The 17,690-nt window shown below is 58.1% G+C and overlaps 2 protein-coding genes across 3 annotated transcripts in view; both read right to left on the reverse strand.

The window, feature by feature from the left end:
• Btbd2 (BTB domain containing 2) overlaps positions 1-1,046 on the reverse strand; it is a 14,215-nt gene extending 13,169 nt beyond the window's left edge. The window contains exon 1 of the mRNA XM_055607687.1: positions 2-1,046. Coding sequence (XP_055463662.1) covers positions 2-288 — 287 coding nt within the window. The 5' untranslated portion in view covers positions 289-1,046. The remainder of the gene's footprint in view (position 1) is intronic.
• Positions 1,047-6,827: 5,781 nt separating this feature from the next.
• On the reverse strand, positions 6,828-17,657 carry Mknk2 (MAPK interacting serine/threonine kinase 2). Of its 2 annotated transcripts, none has more exons than XM_055607686.1 (14): positions 17,530-17,657; positions 17,273-17,389; positions 13,463-13,550; positions 13,265-13,366; positions 13,089-13,186; positions 11,397-11,476; positions 11,147-11,220; positions 10,849-10,953; positions 10,716-10,771; positions 10,509-10,604; positions 10,098-10,292; positions 9,494-9,658; positions 9,068-9,111; positions 6,828-8,354 (listed from the first exon to the last, which is right to left on the reverse strand). In XM_055607686.1, exons 2-14 carry the CDS (start codon positions 17,321-17,323, stop codon positions 8,282-8,284), a joined length of 1,227 nt encoding a protein of 408 aa, XP_055463661.1. In that variant the 5' UTR covers positions 17,324-17,389; positions 17,530-17,657; the 3' UTR covers positions 6,828-8,281. The 2 variants fall into 2 exon arrangements, with proteins under 2 accessions (XP_055463661.1, XP_055463660.1); XM_055607685.1 differs by having other exon boundaries at positions 6,828-8,784.
• Between the last annotated feature and the right edge of the window lie 33 nt (positions 17,658-17,690).

Here is a 17,690-nt window from a genome sequence, read left to right on the forward strand (position 1 = left end):
GGCGGCGGCGTTGCCGGGGGCCGCGGCCGCATTGGCGCTGGGCCCCAGGCCGCCCGCGCCAGGCCCGACCCCCGGCGGGCACGACGCGCGCCCGCTGCCGCCCGCCGCCATCTTGTCGCTGCGGCGCGGGGGCGGGGGCACGGAGGGCGTGGTCATCGGGGGCGGGGCAACTGAGAGGCGGGAACGGAGGGGAGGAGGGGCGGAGTCAGCGAGAGGCGGGACCTGAGTGGAAGAGGCAAAGAGGGAGGAGCGGACGGGAGAGGGCAAGGCCAGGGAGGGGTGGGACATGCAAAGGAGCTAGGGGAGTAGGGGGAGGAGAGATAAGATGGGGAGGGACCGCAGAGGGAGAGGAAGACGCAGACTCCATCGAGAGCATAGAGGAGGGAAGGGAGGAGATGCGCTGGCAGGGCTAGGCTCAGGATTGGTGAGACAGGGAAGAGGAGGAGCCTGAAGACTCAGGGGAGGAGGGAAAGGACGGAGGGAAAAGGGACTCAGGGAATGGGGAGGAAGGACTGGATACTAGGGCAGGGAGGAGAAAAAGGGAGGGGAGAGCAGGGGAGGTGAACAGGAGGGATTGGATGGGAGGAAAGGGAAGGATGAGGTAATAAAGGGAGGAGCACAGACGGGAAGGGGTATGGAGGACCAGGAGGGGGAGGCAGGAAAGAGGCAGGGGTGCCATGGAGCGGTGAAGAAGGGCATGGGCTAGAGAGGCATGGAAAGACAGGAAAGGAGAGGGTGGGAAGGGGAAGGGAGAGAAATAATAAGGATGGAGAGGGAGGAGCAGAGAAAAGAGGGCAGAGGAGCCGGGCTGCCAGAGCAGGGGAGCCGGGAGACGACAGATGGGAGATGGGGAAGGAGTAGAATCATGGGAGGGAGGTCCAGAGGGGAGGGGAAGGGAAGGAAGAGGGGTGGAACCAGGGAAAGAAGCCAGAGGAGAGACGAAGGAAAAAGGGAGGAAGGGGAGGGGCCTAGGAGTAGTGGATAGGTGGAGAAGAGCGGGCAGAGGAGTGAGGGAGGAGGAGAAAGGAAGAGGTGGGAGGAATAGATGGAGGGAAAGAAGACAAGTGAGGAGGAGGGCCCGACTTGAGGTGAAGGGGCGTGGTATGTCCTGAGCAAGCCAGGCGAACGGGCAGGGTCATGGGCGAAGGGCGGGGCCCCAGTAAAGTGGCTTTGAGATGGAAGGTGGCAGGGGAGAGGGTGGAGGAAAAAGGGAAGACTGTGAAGACAGTGGAGAGAGGACTAGGCAGACGGTGGAGGGGTAGGAGAAGCAGAGACCACTAGGAGGAACTGAGGATGAGGGCTCAGGACCCCTGTTTATAGAGCCCAGGCTCTTGATACCACCCATACACTTGCTCCGGAGCCCCCAAACGTAGACGAGCCCGGCTTGGGCTCAGGCTGTAGGATATGAGAGACTGTAAACCCAGAAAGGGAGGTGAGGGAAAGAAGTGGGGTGAGGTAGAAAAGGAAGAGAGGCCAGGCCAGACCTAGGAAGGAGGGACTAGAGGAGGAGGGGACAGTGTGATGAGATCCTTGAGGAGCTGATGGGGACAGAGGGGGAAGGAGCTGGGGGTGGTGGGAGGCCAGGGGCTGAGAGACAGAGAAGGGAGCGTCCTGGGGAGCTGGAGGGACTCAATAAAGGGGGTGAATGGAGAATAAGGAAGAGAAGGGGCCAGGAAGGAAAGGGAGGAAGGGAGGGCTGGACCGTGGATCCCTGACCCTACTCTGCCCAGAGCTTCCAGGACCCAAGATCCCAGATCAAGCACCATATTATAGACCCTGAGTGTTAACCCTAGATCCCACAGGGAGAATCCAAGACCCTAGTGGGCGACACTTCCCAGACTGTAACCCCAGCTCCTACATTCTGGCTCCCCTTCCCCAAACCCCACACTCCGGAGCCCAGAACCAGATAGCCTGTTTGCCCAATGAGGTGGGCTTCTCAGTCCAGAAAGGGAAACTGAGGCTAGGAAAAGCAGCCTGTGAGTGGGAGTTGTACTAATGCAGTCAGAACTCCACAGAGGTCAGACTTGGTGGCCCAAGCTTTTAATCCCAGTGCTGGGGAGGCAGAGGCGGGCAGATCTCTGTGAGTTTGAAGCCAGCCTGGTCTGCAGAGTGAGTTCCAGGACAGCCAGGGCTACACAAAAGAGGGACCCTGTCTAAAATGAAACAGAACAAGAGCAAATGTCAATAGATACGCATTGCTCCCCCCCAAAAAAACAAAACAAAACACGTAGGGCCAGTAGAGGCTGAGCATAAAGCAGGGAATATCCTATGGGCACTGTGGCTCCAAAGAGTGGGCCGGGGTACAGCTTCAGCACCCCACCCAGAGGAAGGGTGCTGGGGTATGCAGAAGCCAGCAGGAGCCCCCAAGCCCCAGGCTCAGGTGGCCAGAACTGGCTGTGGACGTAGGAGGTGGCTCCCCTGGGCAATCCCTGTGTGGATCACCGTTGCCTTTACCAACTGGGAGTACAGTTTGGCACTCAGAAGCAGAGAGAACTGAGAGCCCAGGCTCCAGACTGTAAGGTCTGTCCACTTGTGGCCAGTGACAACCGAGGAGACAACCCTGGCACTGTCTGCCGAAGATTACCATGCATCTGGGCATGGCGAGCAACGCCTGTCATCCCAGCACCGGAGAAGCTGAGGCAGGAGGATCACAAGGTCAAAGCTGGCCCAGGCGACTCAGGGAGACTCTGCCTGCCTCAGACTAAAGAAGGAGGAAAAGAAGGAGAAAAGAACAAGGAGGAGAAGAAGGAGGAAAAGAGGTGGAGCAGAAGAATGAGGAGAAGAGGAGGAGGAAGAGGAGAAGGAGAAAGGAGAGGAGGAAGAGACAAGCTACAACAGTTTAATTAGCACCAGCTGACTAGTTCAGTCCTGAGTCTCATGACATCTCATCTAGAAGCAGATTCGGCAGAGGAATTTGGACAGAAGGGGCCTGCCCTGACTCCATACCCCCACAGCCCAACCCACCAGGCTAAGAAAGAATCCTAGCCTGAGGAACCCAGGAGAACAGGTTTCAACAACCTGGATCATGGTTTGCCTGCAGGCCACGGCAGCTCAGGGCCCCCCCCCCCCCCCCCCCCACTAATAAATATCTTCACTGTCCTGGGAAAGTCCCGTCGGTTTTCTGTTATTTGCAGCCAAAGGCTGAGGGTTGAGACAGCTCTCCTGGGCAGCCATCTTTAAACACCTGCTGTTGGAGACTTTACTCTTGAATTGCTAATGAAACGCTCACTGTGATTGTGACACACTGGATCACTGGGAGGCTGGGGCGGGGGGGGGGGGGTCACGGCCAGCTAACAGTCAACAGGGAAGGGCTGTGATTATACAGGTAGTGACATTAGGCAGATGCTGCTCAGTTCTGGCTGTGTGGTGGTGGCCTTTAATCCCAGCACTCCAGAGGCAGAAGCAGACAGACAGACCTCAGTTTGAGGCCAGCCTGGTCTTTGTAGCTATTCTTCAAAACAGCCAGGGCTACATAAAGTAGAGACCCTGTTTCAAAAAGGAAAGAAGAAAAGGAAGGAAGGAAGCAAGCAAGCAATCTGTTACGTTTTAAAGACATTCTTGTGTAGCCCAGGCTGTAGCCAAGGAGGACGTTGAAGACCTAATGCCCCTTCCTCCACCTTCTAGTGCTGAGGGGCAGAGCCCAGGGCTTCCTGAATGTTAGAGGAGCGCTGTGTCCATTCAGCTCTGGCCTCCCCTACAGCCATAATCCTAACACAGTGCAGTGTGTCCTAAATTCTAGGGTGTGGAGTCAGACAAGGGTCTTCGTGAGCTACAAGCCCCAGTAGGATACCTGCAGCCTCGTCGGCAGCTCCAAGGAGCCCCTGTGTCCTCCCCTCTCAGCATCCAGAGGGCCTGCCTCTCTCAGCTGGTGGCCCCTTGGTCTACAGCAGCAGGGCTGTGTGGAGGGTGCATTGTCTCCTCTCTCTCTCTCTCTCTCTGGTACCCCTGAGCCCGGGTGCTCCAGGATGGGAGTCTGAAGGTCTAGGCCCTTCTGCTGGGTCTTCCACACCAGGCGATGCAGCCACAAGTCCTGCGATCCCTGCAGGACATCTTTGGAAACCTAGATTCAGCTCATCTCAGTGTGGACAACATGGACCGAACAACGGGCAGACAGACATAGGACAAGTAACCTTCTGAAGACAATATTCAAAGAGAAAAGCCGCCAACGCTCTAGGCCACAGAGCTCAGGAGGCAGCAAGAGTCTCTTTTGACTTTCCTTGTTGGGAAAACATCCAGGCTGTGAGCGAACCAACTTCAAACAGCCTGATTTTGTGATCCCAGAATATTCCTTTCATGCTTACTCCCCTTCCCTTTAAAGAACCTTTGCCTTTCTTCTTTATTTTTAGGGTGCTGTCATTGGTTAGCGGTGGAAGGCATGCTTGTGGGGCTCAAGGCAGTAGGGGTTCTAGGCGGGGCTCCACCCTGACCACGCCCCCTGCCCCTCACTGGGGGATTCTAGGCGGGGCTCCACCCTGACCATGCCCCCAGCCCCTCACTGGGCCTCTCTAGGCGGGGCTCCACCCTGACCACGCCCCCAGCCCTCACTGGGGATTCTGGGCGGGGCTCCATTCCTACACTATACCACCTATACCATTAATCATCATTACCATAATTCCATCTTCTCTCTCTCTCTCTCTCTCTCTCTCTCTCTCTCTCTCTCTCTCTTGGTTTTTGATTTCTCTGTGTAGCCCTGGCTGTCCTGGACTCGATTTGTAGGCCCTTGAACTCACAGAGATGCTCCTGCCTCTGCCTCCCAAGTGCTGGGCTCACAGGCTCACCTCGCACTGCCAGGTCTATGTGCTCATTTTTTTAGGCAAGGGTGTGCGATTCTGAGCAATCCTCTCACCTTCTCCTTCCACGAGGCAGGGTTTCAGGATGGCACACACCAAGCTTCACTGCCAACCTCTTTCAAGGGTGTTTGTGGATTCTGGTGTCTTCCTTTCTCTCTTGTAAGCAGCCCTACCAACCCTGGCCTCTAGAGAAAGCCCTACACCAGCACGCTCCCTGCTTTCCAGGAGTTTATTTTTGCTTTTTCATAAATAAGCTTTATTATATATTTTAAATACTTACAAATAAATTAAAACATCACACACTGCCGGGCATGGTGGCACGCGCCTGTATGCACTCAGGAGGCAGAGGCAGGCAGATCACTGTGAGTTTGAAGCCAGCCTGGTCTACAAAGTGAGTCCAGGACAGCCAGGGCTACACAGAGAAACCCTGTTTCGAAAAAGTAAAATAAAACAAAACAGAGCATCACACACCCAAACTACGCAGGCCCGGAATCTGTGTGGCTGGAGGTGCAGAACACTATAGAGTCAGAGCAGGCCTTCAGGCCGGAAGCCGTGGCTCCTCGTCTGGAGCCACACTTCCTCAATGGGGAAAACAAAAAGTTCACGGCAGAATTAAAGCTAGAAGAGCATTAGCCTTAGAGCATTTTTCATAACTGGATTTTGTTTTTTTCTGTGTACACCACCATGCCTGTCCGTTCACTGAACTTTTTTATTTGTTCATTTTTTCTCTGTCAGCCCTGGCTGTCCTGGAACTCACTTTGTAGACTAGGCTGGGCTCGAACTTTGAGGTCTGCCTGCCTCTGCCTCCCACATCATCTCCCAGCAAAACAATTTTTTATCTACTTAATGCTGTGTGTGAATGTCAGTGGGTGGTCAGACGACAATTTATGGGGTTCAGGGACTAGAAGTGAGGTGGTTGGTGTGTGGAGGCAAGTCAGCGGCACACTTCTATTTCTTCAGACAGAAGTCCCTGTAGCTCAGGCTGGGCTCAAAGTCCCTATGCTGAGAAGGACCTTGAACCTTGGATCCTCCACTTAGCCACCAATTCTTCTTTTCTTTTCTTTTTTTTTTCTTTTCTTCAGTGTTTCTCTGTGTAGCCATGGCTGGCTTGGTTCTGTAGACCAGGCTGGCCTTGAGCTGACAGATTCACCTGCCTCTGCCTCCTGAGCACTGGGATTAAAGGTGTGCGTCACCTGTCACCGGGCCTGGTTCTTTTTCAGTCTTTTTATTTTTTTGAGGCCACCACTTCCAGTGTGTGCTTGAGGGTGTGTGTGTGGACCCCAGTGTTTCAGGTCTGCTGGGCAGCAACCTACCCACTGAACCAGCAGCTGGCCTATGCCAAGGCCCTGCCCCTCCCAGTCTCCTGTGCCCAGAGACCACATGCTAATCTCTAACCCTCCCAGGTGGCACCACACCCCACCAGGCCCTGCCAGCTCTGGCGGTGACCGCTCCCTGCCCTCTGCCGCCTGCCAGGAACAGCTCGTCCTGGCGGAGGCTGCATTAGAATTTATTTTTGTGGTTTCTCGCAGCCGCGGAGCCCGCCCTCCTCTACATCTGTGTGCTGAGCAGCAGGGAAATCCTGGCGTTGGAGAATCCCGGAGCGGTGCTCAGGCAATGCCGCAGTCCCCACCAGCCCTCTCCTGGTAGTCCTGTGAGTCCCTGACTGGGCTGAATCAAGTCTGGTCGCCCTGGTCACGGGCCACAAACCCAGCGTGGAGGCTGCCACCCCAGCATCTTGGAGGTAAAAATGAAAGGACCAGGAGTTCAGGGTCCTTATCCACTATATAGGGTTTGAGGTCAGCCTGGGCTGTGGGAGACCCCACACCCTCAGAAGCAAGCCCTGCTCCAGACCACCCTCCCTCGGGCACCTAAGGCCACCCCTCTGGGTCCCAGCCTGCCTGGCCCAATGCTTGTTTTTCTTTAGCCTGTGCTTCCCTCGGGTGATGTCACCTCCCTGGGACACATCCAGAGGGGTGTGCGGTGAAGCAGTGACTCAGGACCTGCAGGCAGCAACCTCTGCTGCCGTCACTACACAGAGATTTTTAAATGACTTTTATTAAATCCTTACAAAACAAGATACAAAATCCTGGCGTTGACAGGCGGTGAGAAAGGAGTCCAGAGTGGTGGGGTCACCTGGTCGATGGAGCTGAAAGTGCTTGCATGCCCCCACTCTGCAACAGGGTCTCCAGGTTTCAGCATGGTCTGTGGCCAAGCCACCCAGGACAGCTCATTCACAGTTAAGGGTCTGACCCGCCCTCCAGGTCAGGCCTGGAGGGACAGAGGGAAAGACAGCCCTGCCCTGGGGAGGGCCCACCGATGCCCACTGTCCAGTCAGGTGCCCGACAGCCCATTCATGCCGAGGAGTGAAACCGGGGCGACTGGTGGGACCCCAGCCTCCCGGGGGTCTTTGGAAATGTGTCCACAGAGGCAGGCAGGGCAGGACAGATGGCATGTCACCCCTACTGTGACGATCCTATGAGAGGGGAGCAGGGAGCTGGGCAGTGGCCCCGCCCACCAGACCCCAACATTCAAGTACTCTTCAAGCACAGGGAAGCAAGTCAAATCTAAAAAACCTAAACTAAATGCGACAAACAACCCTGACCAAGGACTTCTGAGGCCAGGGGCTGCCCTGTAGACACCTGAGCAGAGCAGCTGCAGGGCAGGGTGGCCCGGCCCCGGCAGCCGCCCCTGACCAGCAGGGCCATGGAGAAAATGGGAACTCGTATTGCATAGTAGTTCGTGGCTAGAACAGTCCGCAGGCCTCGGGCAGTTAGGTTTGGACACTGCATGCTCACCACACCCCTTCCCAGCCTTTCCTGGGTGCCCAGTGAGAGGCCAAGGCAGCTTCGACCCTGAAAGCAGGCAGACCCTAGGGAAGGTGAGGGACTCATGGGTGTGGCCGCAGCTCTGGGTAACAGAAGCAGCTGGGAGGGCTTAAAGGAACCCCAGACCCAGGGATACCATGGGGCAGGAAGCGGCCGTGGTCAGGCTGAGCCCTGAGAAGGGCACTCAGGTGCCCTGGATGGGGAGACATACGGGAACCCCATGTTTGCTGATGCGGGCCTTGTCCAGCACCTCTCCTGCCCCGATGAAGCTAGCTAGTTGCAGGGTCCCCCTCCATCTCTGCCCCTGGGAACTGGGGTTGGGAGCAACAGGCCTGTCCCAGGGGAAGGAGCTAAGCAGCCTGGGAGGGGCTTCTGATTGTCAACCCTCTAGGGGACACAGCAGGTCCCTTGGGGACTAGGGATCAGTCAAGTATGCTGTCCCTATCCACCTGCCCCACCCAGAGGTCTCTATCCAAGACAGAGAGCCCCTGCCCCAGACCCAAGGGTGCTCTATTGGGGAGACAGAAAGACTGTGCTCACAGGAGGACCTGTCCCTGACAATACTGAGGGTTAGGGAGAGGTGTGGGTGCTGACCCTGCGGGATCCCCAGCCCTGGAAGACAGCAGAGTGGCTGGAGTGGAGGTGGGGGCGCAGGTGGCAGGACCTTCACAGTTGACAGGCGAGCATCGCGGGGTGCAGGCCGCATGGCATGGCTGAACCCTCCGCCCTCCTCTGGGCACTTGCTTTCAATAGCGGCAAAAGGAACACAAACAAAACAAAGCCAAGTAGGCGGGGGCAGGGTGAGGAGGGGAGAAAAAGAAAACACCTCTCAACAGATCCCTACACCGCTAGTAGGACCCAGCTGAGCCGGGGCCTGGGACAGCAAGGGCGTCCAGGTCCCTAGCCTTCAGGCCCCCGGGGCGTATGTACAAGGGGGTGGGGGTCACGCACGATCCCCCACCAGGACCACTGGGACGGCCGACAGGCTAGCCCTCTGGCGCCTCTGGGCCAGCTTGGACTGCGAGGGTGGGGACAGCTGCAGGCAGCGTGAGGTAGCTCTGATGACCACAGGCTGGTCCTGCCCGGCGTCCTCCTCGCACTGGGCCAGCTGCCGGTTCATGGCAATGGCCTCAGCTGCAAAGGACGTGAGGTCTTTGGCACAGCTGTTCCTGGGGACAGGATGGGGGACTGTCACAAGACTGTGCCCTTCTCTGCAGCCCTCTGGAGGCGCCCACCCCAACTCCAGGCCCTTCCACACCGAGACCCCAACTTGTACACCACAAAAGCTCAGGAGCCTGGTCCCCACTTAGGCTTCTGTGGCCCTAACACCCCAAGGGGCTCAGTGCTAAGGTACTTGCTGAGCATTTGCGGGCCTACAGCTTAGGAGCCTCTAGCATCCCAGGAAAATAAAAAAACCCAAACACATTCCTGACTCAAGACCCCAGGCCTCACCTCTGCAGAACCAAGGGTGTTGGCAGGGTGTTCTCTGGCGCACACTGTAAGAAGAAGGCAGGGCAGGGGCAGGGGTCAGAGGGCATTTGAGGGTCCTGACAACACTAGCCCAAGTATCCGCCATCAGCAGACCCACCCATAGATCCTCAGTCTGCATGTGCCTTCTGCAGACTGTCCCCAGAAGGGGTGTCAGCCAAGCTAACCTGGGGACTCTCAGCATTAAGAAAGCAAGCTGCCTGGAGGGGCGGGGCCTCACTGGGGGGCCAACCCCAGACAGTCTGCTGGGCAGGAGGGTGCTTGCAAGCCCTGAGGGGAACCGCTCCCAGCCTCCATGCTAGGTCCTCCTTATAGGCTTGCTGAAAGCCCAGGGCCCAGCAGATGAAGCTGGGCACCCTGCTCCTCCCCTCCTCAGGCCCCAAGGCTCACCCCCTGCACCCAGGGGTGCTGCAGGACTTGGGCAGCACTCAGCCTCTGCTTGGCATCTCGGACCAGCAGCTTGGAGATGAGGTCTTTGGCAGCGAAGGAGATGTGGGCCCAGTCCTTGTCAGGGAATTCGTACTTCCCCTCCTGGATGCTTTCAAACAGCATGTTCTGGGGATGGGGGTGGGGAAGAGTCACCCCAAAACAGACATGGACCCATTCAGATGCCCTAACGGGGTGGGGATAAGCACAGGGGGGGAATATGAGGGGCACTGGAGATGGTCCCAAGACCAGGTGGACAGGGCCAAACAGACAACTGTTCAGTGGTTAGATCACCAGCTGCTCTTGCAGAGGGTTCAAGTTTGATTCTCAGCACCCACATAGCTGCTCTATCTGTAACTCCAGTCCTATGGCACCCAATGCTGCTCTGGGCCCCTCAAGTACCAGGCACTCATATGGTGCATATACATACAGGCAGGCAGAACATATGCAAATAATAAGGAAAAAGGTCTGGGGTCCTGGCTCCTGGGCCAGCACATCACTTCTCATTCTAGGGAGCCCAGGAACAAGGCCCAGTGCAGGATGGGGAGGGGACTCAGGCAGGGCGCACCTGGCAGGCAGGGCAGGCCTCCCCGCGGTCCCAGCCACAGTCGCTGCCACAGTGGCCCACGAAGGGCGGGTAGCCGCTGAGCAGGATGTAGAGGATGACGCCCAGACTCCACAGGTCGCAGCGCTTGTCGTAGATGCTAGCCTCCTCACTGAAGGCCTCCACCACCTCTGGGGCCATGTACTCCGCTGACCCGCACTGTGGGGCAGGCACAAGTCAGGAGGACCCGGCTCTGGCCAATCAAAGACTGCTGATGCAGGAGCAGGTGATGGGCCTGACTACACCCCAGCCCCGCCCAGCCAACCAGCTGCTGTTGCTAAGTGGAAGGCCAAGCTGGCGTCGGAAAGCTGCAGAGCCGGCCTGGCACCTGAGCCCAGTGCCTGTCGGCTGCCCCGCCTTTCCCACTGCCCTCACCGGGGTGAGCAGCTCCGGCGTGGAGATGGGGGAACAGTCTCCATTGAGTTTGATGCCACTGCCAAGGTCGAAGTCGCAGATCTTCACGGGGGAGACCTGGGGGCGGCCAGGCACTGTGAGAGCCCTGCATGCACCCTCCCCATCCTGGCTCCCTCACAGGGGAAGGGCGTGCCAGAGCCTGGGTGGGGTGGAGTTCAGACAGCTCACCTGGTTGGGATGCTCACACAGAATGTTCTCTGGCTTCAGGTCCCTGTGGGCAATGCCTGGGAGGTGGAGCAGGGAGTTAGGAGTGGGTACCTCTAAAGCACCCGGGCCTGGGGGCACCCCCAGCCCACCACACCTTTGTTATGCAGGAAGTCCAGGGCACTGGCAACGTCCTGCACCACCACACTGGCCTCCAGCTCGTTAAAGTGACGCCTTCTATGGATGTGGCTCAGAATGGACCCTGTGGTGCAGGGGAGAGAGCTACATCACCTCTGTAAACCAGCAACCTCCCACTGCCCCGGCCCTCCACCAGGGCTGCCCTAGGGCTTCTTTGGGCCCAAACTTGGGCTGTGGGTGTTGGGACAGGAGGTCCAGCCCATGGAGGGTCCTTTCTTATGCTGCCCAGCCACCACTCCACCCCCAGCAGCACCTACCGCCACGCATCTTCTCAAACACCAGGTAGAAACGGTCCTCCTCCTCAAAGAACTCGATCAACTCGAGAACATTCCTGAGTTGGGAGGGAAGAAACCAAGGCATCCTGAGCCCTCATCACCTGCTGCCCAGCACAGGAGGTAACGTCCCCATGGTGCCGTGCGCCCACAGAAAGCCTGTTTTCCTGGCGAAGGCCAGCCCGTGCCTGGCTGACGTGGACTCTGGACGGATGGCCTGGGCGAGCCACCTTACCTGTGTCCCTGGCACTGGTACAGCATCTCCACCTCCCGGAACACCCTGCTGCGGATGTGGCCCAGCTGCTTCTCAATGATCTGCAACGCAGGAAGGGACACAGCACCTGGACAGGCTGCCCAGAGGCCGCCTGCGAGGTGTCCCCAAGTCCCCGACAGGCCACCCGGACACTACATGAACTTTGCTGCCGTGGGCCTGGAATTTGTTAGAAGTCAGACTGCAGTGTCAGCATGGGCAGGGCACCCTGTTGCTCAGGGGGGCTCAGGCAAGGAGGAGGAAGCAGCCAGTTCTCCACCCTCGCCCAGGAGCCCCTCCATAAGTGGCTGCCACACCTGCCCCAGAAAGGGCAGGGCCAAGCAGTGCCAGCTCTCACATGACCCATGCAACAAGGTGGCTCTCTGGCCTCTGGCTGCTGGCCCAGCCAGTTATCACACCAAGTCCTGCCTCTTCTACTCCAGACCAGATTGGGAAACTGGCTCCATGTGCCTGGATCTGGCTTAGACCAGTGGGCAAACTTCAGGAAGCTGGCCCCACTGCACCCGGTAGATGGAAGGCCCAGAAGGCATTTCTCCTAGAGAATCTTTGCTCTCAGGAGTCCCAGGATCCCTGGCTCTCTCTTCCCGGGTGGACAGCCTCACGCCCTTCACTCAGCAGGTGGAAGGGCAGGGTCCCACTGCCAGGTTACCCCCCTGGTGCCTGGTAACAAACAGACACCAAGGGGCCTCCAGCAAGGGGCCTCCCATCACTAAGAGCCAGATCTGAAGGGCGGACCAAACTCTAGATGATGCTAATAAATCTCAACCCCGCCCTTTCGGAGGCTGAGGACAGCGCCACAGAAACATCTATCTCTCCAACAGTTGAGTGGCCTTCCCTGGTGTCCTCCCACAGTGAGCCTGTGCCACCAGGTACTTCTAACGTTCTCTAGCCATCCCATCCTCGGCCCTTGCCATGTCCTGTGCTGACACCAGCCCGTCCCTTTACCCCCAGGTGTCAATCATCACTGGGGACATCACCAGGAGGACCCCAGGTCCTGGGCACCCACCAATGGAAAGCCACCACATAGCAAACACAAGTCAGGCTACCCGTCCCCTCTAGGCTTCAGCTTCCCTAGCTGTCGATGACAAGCGACAAAGCTGCCCTGCAAGGGTCACTAGGAGGAAAGCAGCCAGCTAGACACCTGCCTGGGAATACCCAGGGACAGGACCACTGCTCTGACTCTGACACCCGAACTCCCCTTTTCTTCCTCCTGCAGCCACAGGGTTTCCCTGGACACAGGATAACTGGCTGGCCCTACAAGGTCATTAGGCTATACCAGGGCCTGTCAGGGCTCTAGGAACAAGAAGGGAGGGAAAGGGCACACAGGACTCTCTGGAGGATCTGTACTGGGTTTCTCCAAGTGCCAGCTTCTCAGGATCCAAGTGCTGCGGCAGCGTTTCAATTTCTGTACCCCTCCTTCAGGCCAGTCCTCCTTTGGGCAGAGGACCAGCCTTAGAAAACAGGCAGGCCAGCATGCTCTGACAGAAGCTTCCAGCCCTCCGCAGCCATACTGGAGGGGACAAGGACCAGCTGTCATCGTGCCTTTCAGTGACTCTAGGTCTGATCTGGACTCCCAGGTGGCTGAGTCACAAGTCTTGGGGCCATGTTTAGATACTGGTTTTCCGAGGCTGTCGTCTGGGGCGGGCCCCAGCTTACCTTGACAGCATACTCCTGGTTGGTGATCAGATTGACACAGGTCTGCACACGCGCGTGGGCCCCTTCCCCCAGCACATCCTCCTGAAGCTGGTAGACATCTAGGGTGCGAAAGGAGAGGTGAGGGACAGTAGCCCAGGGTCCCCTCCCCGGCAGGAGCAGCACCCTTCTCCACTCACCTTCAAACCTGCCCGAGAAGCTATCTGTGGCCCGACAGCGCTTCTTTTTCCGGCCTCTCTTCTTGGCATCTGGGATGTCGATGGGCTGGCTGGAGGGCATGTCTGCAGAGGACAGAGACCCAGATGGTGTGTAGTCTGGCCTAGCCTAGCTCCCTACAGAGACCCCCCCCATGTCCTGCCCACCTCCCAGGTGCTCACCAGGTCGGGCCTCACACTGTGGGCTGAAGTCAGTGTCCCCGTGCTGGGTAGGGTCTAAGGAGAAGGCCAGCTCGAAAGGATTCTGCCCCTGTTGGGGATTAAATGCTTGGGTGGTTCTGCCGGAAACCCCAGTATGCAGCAACAAATGATCACTCCATCACAGTGCTGAGGCCAAGAGCAACTGGACACCCAAGGGTCTTGGACACCCAATGGGCATTCAGGGTGCAATAGCCTGTGACTGACCCCTCCTCACTCAGCATGTGGGCTTTCTTAGGAGTACTTCAGAGTCCCTTAGAGGCCACGGAATCCCAACTCTGGGGTTTCAGGAACTACTGGGCCACATGGCCATCAGCTGCCTCTGTGACTGGTGTGGGGTGGGAGGAGGCCAGGGACACCCCGCGGAGAATTAAGCAACCGTGTGCAACTGCACCAAGTGACCCTGTTGCCTGACTGTGAGGAGCATGACCTTCCTCTCCAAGCCCAGGGCTGAGTGACGGAAGTCTAAGCCACATGGCCTGCCCTGTCTGCTCATGGGTAGCATGGGACGCCTGTCCAGCCAGCTGACTGAGGGCTGACCTCAGGGACCAGCGTGGGATCAAAGGCGGTGGTGGTGGCAGGGCTGGCAGCTTGTTTTCCCACAGCTTCCTAGGCTAGCTCTGGGCCACACCCTTAGGTTCTGGAGCTCAGTTTCCCTGTAGCACAGGACACCACCACTTTCCCTATGCATGCGAGTGCTCTCACTTCCACAAAAGTAAATATAGTGCCTGACGTCTGGGAGGCTCCGGAGGTCATGGGTAGGGAGCATTTTTGTGTACATGGCACCTTACTAACTTGCTCCATGTCTCCAAAGCCTCCTGTCTGCTAAGGACTGACAGCCCTTGGAGTCACCAATTTCGTACACATAGCCGGTGGCAAGGGGGGCTCACAGGCATGGTACCCATTGGTATGAGTGTCTAGGGCCCTGTCCCATCCACAGACTGCAATGTCTAAGGACCCTTTTTAGGGTGGTCAGGGTTCAAATTCATACCTATAGTTCAAGTAGGACACCAAAGGACACAGCTGCCAGATGGGCGGAAGGTCTTAAGACTGACCAGGGAAGGTGAGAGCTGAAGGCCAGAGAAACCTCCTGGTTTGGACAGGAGCATGCTGAAATACAACATTTCTTCATAATGGGTGCTGCTGGCACCTGGGTCTGCAAGCTTAGAAACTGAGGCACACCCCAGTTTCTGAGTGAGCAACCTATCCAGAGAAGAAGGCACGGGTACGAGGAACCTGGGTTAAGCCATGCCTCTCTCTGGATATCCACAGTGGGAGGAGCTGACAAGAGAAAAGTCTATCCACAATACCCTCGGGGAACCCCGAAGGGCTACAGCAGAAGGAACTAGATACCTGGAGACCAGAGGCAGACCAACAGCAATGTGGAAACAACCTTGCAAGCTGTCCTGCCTCCAGCAGAGAATCACTAGGAGGCTGGCAGGAAAGGGGGCACCCTAGCAGGCCATGGGGAAGAAGGCACCCACACCCAGTGCTTTGAAAAACCTTGGTGCCTGGAAGGCCCAGGGCAGCCACCTGCAGCACACAAGGCGGGGGGTTGGTGAGCAAGTGGAAAGGAAGGTGAGCCAAGTTTGAGATCAAAGGCTAGGCAGGGCACCTGCTCCATGACCTCAGCCTGGTGACCTTCCTCTGGGTGGACTGTCACAGGGCGAGAGACGGGAGGCCGCTGTCCCCACCTGCTTGTCCCAGTCTTCAGCTGAAAAGACTGGGACACAAGAGCCAGCCAGAACCCTGCACAAGGAAATCAGCAGGACCACATCCTTGTAGGGAGACCTCCAGGGGCACCCGCCAGTCTCCCAATCTGTACATTAAAGATAGGAAACTAGGGCTGGGCTGCAGCTGAGTTTGTAGAGCATCTGTCTAGCAGGCATAAGGCCCCAGGCTCCATCCCCAGCGCTTCCTGAATGCCAGAAAGATAAACAGAAAACTAGGTAAATAAGCCCAGCAGGACTGGCAGCTGTTCCTCTCTGCCCAGCTACCGACTGAGGGCACTTGAGAAGCAGTGGCCTGCCTCCAAGGATGCAGCCACATGGGGTGGAGTTCCAGGAGGGAGATTCCTCTGGGGACTAGCCCCAGGCCACCTGCAGGGCTACCTACCAGCCGAATTTCCCCATAGTCCCAGCTCTGTGCAGCGCTGCACAGTGGCCACGCAGAGGGCAGCCTGCAGTCCCAAGTGCTGTGTGGGCAGTCCAGCCTGGTCCAGCCAGCCTCCCCTGGATCTGGCCAAGGGCCTTGAGTCAGCAGGCCTGGCGGGAGGCGGCTGGAACCATCCAGAAAGCTAGGGCTTGCTTTAGTGGCCTCGCTGACCCCGTCTAGGCTCACACAAAGCCCCAGGAGAGCAAAAAACAATGTAGGTGACATTCTTAGATTCAGCTCTCATTCCTGCTCAGCCCCAAAGCAGCTGGCCAAGGATAACAGGCCTTTGGGGCAGGGGTTGGGCAGCTGGCCAGGGGCACTGGCTGGACAGGCCTGGGAATTCTTCCCTATCTGCGCACTCCTCCCACAGGGGCGCAGGCATGCACACAGACACGCTCCTGCCCTCTCTACAGGGCAACAGGTCCCTGCCCCAGGAAGCCATTACATAATCCAGCCTTCCCCATGGGGTGGGCAGGCTGACATCACTGTGCCCCTTATGCCAGGTCCCATGGGAGAGGGGCTCTGCCTAGCACCTGCTCACCTCTGCCAGCCCCAGATCCACTCATCTAAGACAAGACTCAATCAGCCACTATTAATAACACTGCAGAAACTTCCTGTTCTGACAGGAAATAACACTTTGGGCCTGGGGTGTCTTGAGGGAAGGTCGTCCATAGGCCACTACCAGGTTGGGGGTTGCAGCGGGGCAAGCACACCCACAAGGGTTCCTCCACAGGATCAGCCCGCAGATCCCAACCAACCAGCACATGGTCAGCTTGGAGACTACAGTGGACAGACTCAGGGCTCCCCTGGGACTATATACTAGGGAAGACGAGGCTGAGAGACTGCAAGGAACACAGAGCCACTGATCATAAGCCAACCTGGGGAGGGAGCTAATGCAGCTGTGAACTGGGCTGTGGCCTGCTGACACGCCCCCCCACCCCCCAGAACAAGGCCAACACAGAAAGGGTGGGACCACAGACAGAAAGTGGGGTGGGAGCACAGGACTGTGATCAGACTGACTGCAAGGGAACACAGAGCCACCAATCACATGCCTGCCAGGGGAGTGGGGGGGGGGGTTCTGGAGGAGAAAGCTACTAGGCGGCTGGGGACAGGGTGTATCCTGCAACAAGCACCCGGCTTGCAGGGGACAAATGTAAGATTCACCTGAGACCACACGGAAGCAGGACTGACAGACTGCAAGGGTCACAGATCACAAGGGAGCCCGGGGCAGTTCATGAAGAGAGTTAGTAGGCAGTTAGAGACAAGACGGGTTGCAGTTTACTGACTTTCCCAACCAGCACAAGGCAGGCTTGGAAGTTGCAGGGAAGAGAAACACTAGACTCGCCTATGATCACACTTAGAAAACAGGCGATGAGACCGGAGCAGGCTGACAGCAAGGGACAGAGCTACCAATCACAAGCCTGCGGATGGGGGTGGGGGTCCTGGAGGAGGGAGCTATAGGCGGCCGGGGACAGGGTTGAGGCCTGCTGACCCCCAACACCTCCGGCGTATTAGTCCAGCGCAAACACCCCTTCCAGGCCCAGCACCGGCCTTCCGGGTGGGCTCTGCTCATCCCTCGCACCCGCCACTGCAGCGAGACCCCCGGATAGGACCCCTCACCTTGAACGAACGGTGGAAGCCCTGAAGTTCGGCGGTTCTCTTCTGCACCATCTTCAGTCCGGGCCCCGCCAGCGGGGGAGGGGTCGCGGGGCCCGGGGGGCGGCTTGGGAGGCGACCCTGAGGGCGGAGGAGACAAAGGGCCGAGGCTGAGCCGGGCGCTCGGCCGGGCGGAGGCGGCCGGGGCTCGGCGGAGCTCCCGCGCCTGGCTCAGGATTCCCTCCTCCCTCGGAGAATGTCGCCCTTGGCGCCGCGCTCACCGGAGTCGGACACCAGCCGGGGTCGCAGCGCCGTCACCAGATCTCGCACAGCCCGGACCCCGCTCCGAGGACTGCGCGCGGAACGGCGCCGCCGCGGCCACCGCCGCCCCCTCCGCCGCGGCCACCACCACCGCCGCCGCCGCCGCCGCCGCCGCCACCGC

Source organism: Psammomys obesus, unplaced genomic scaffold (assembly GCF_907164565.1).
Source record: "Psammomys obesus unplaced genomic scaffold, mPsaObe1.curated_primary_1811, whole genome shotgun sequence".
Lineage (NCBI taxonomy): Eukaryota > Metazoa > Chordata > Mammalia > Rodentia > Muridae > Psammomys > Psammomys obesus.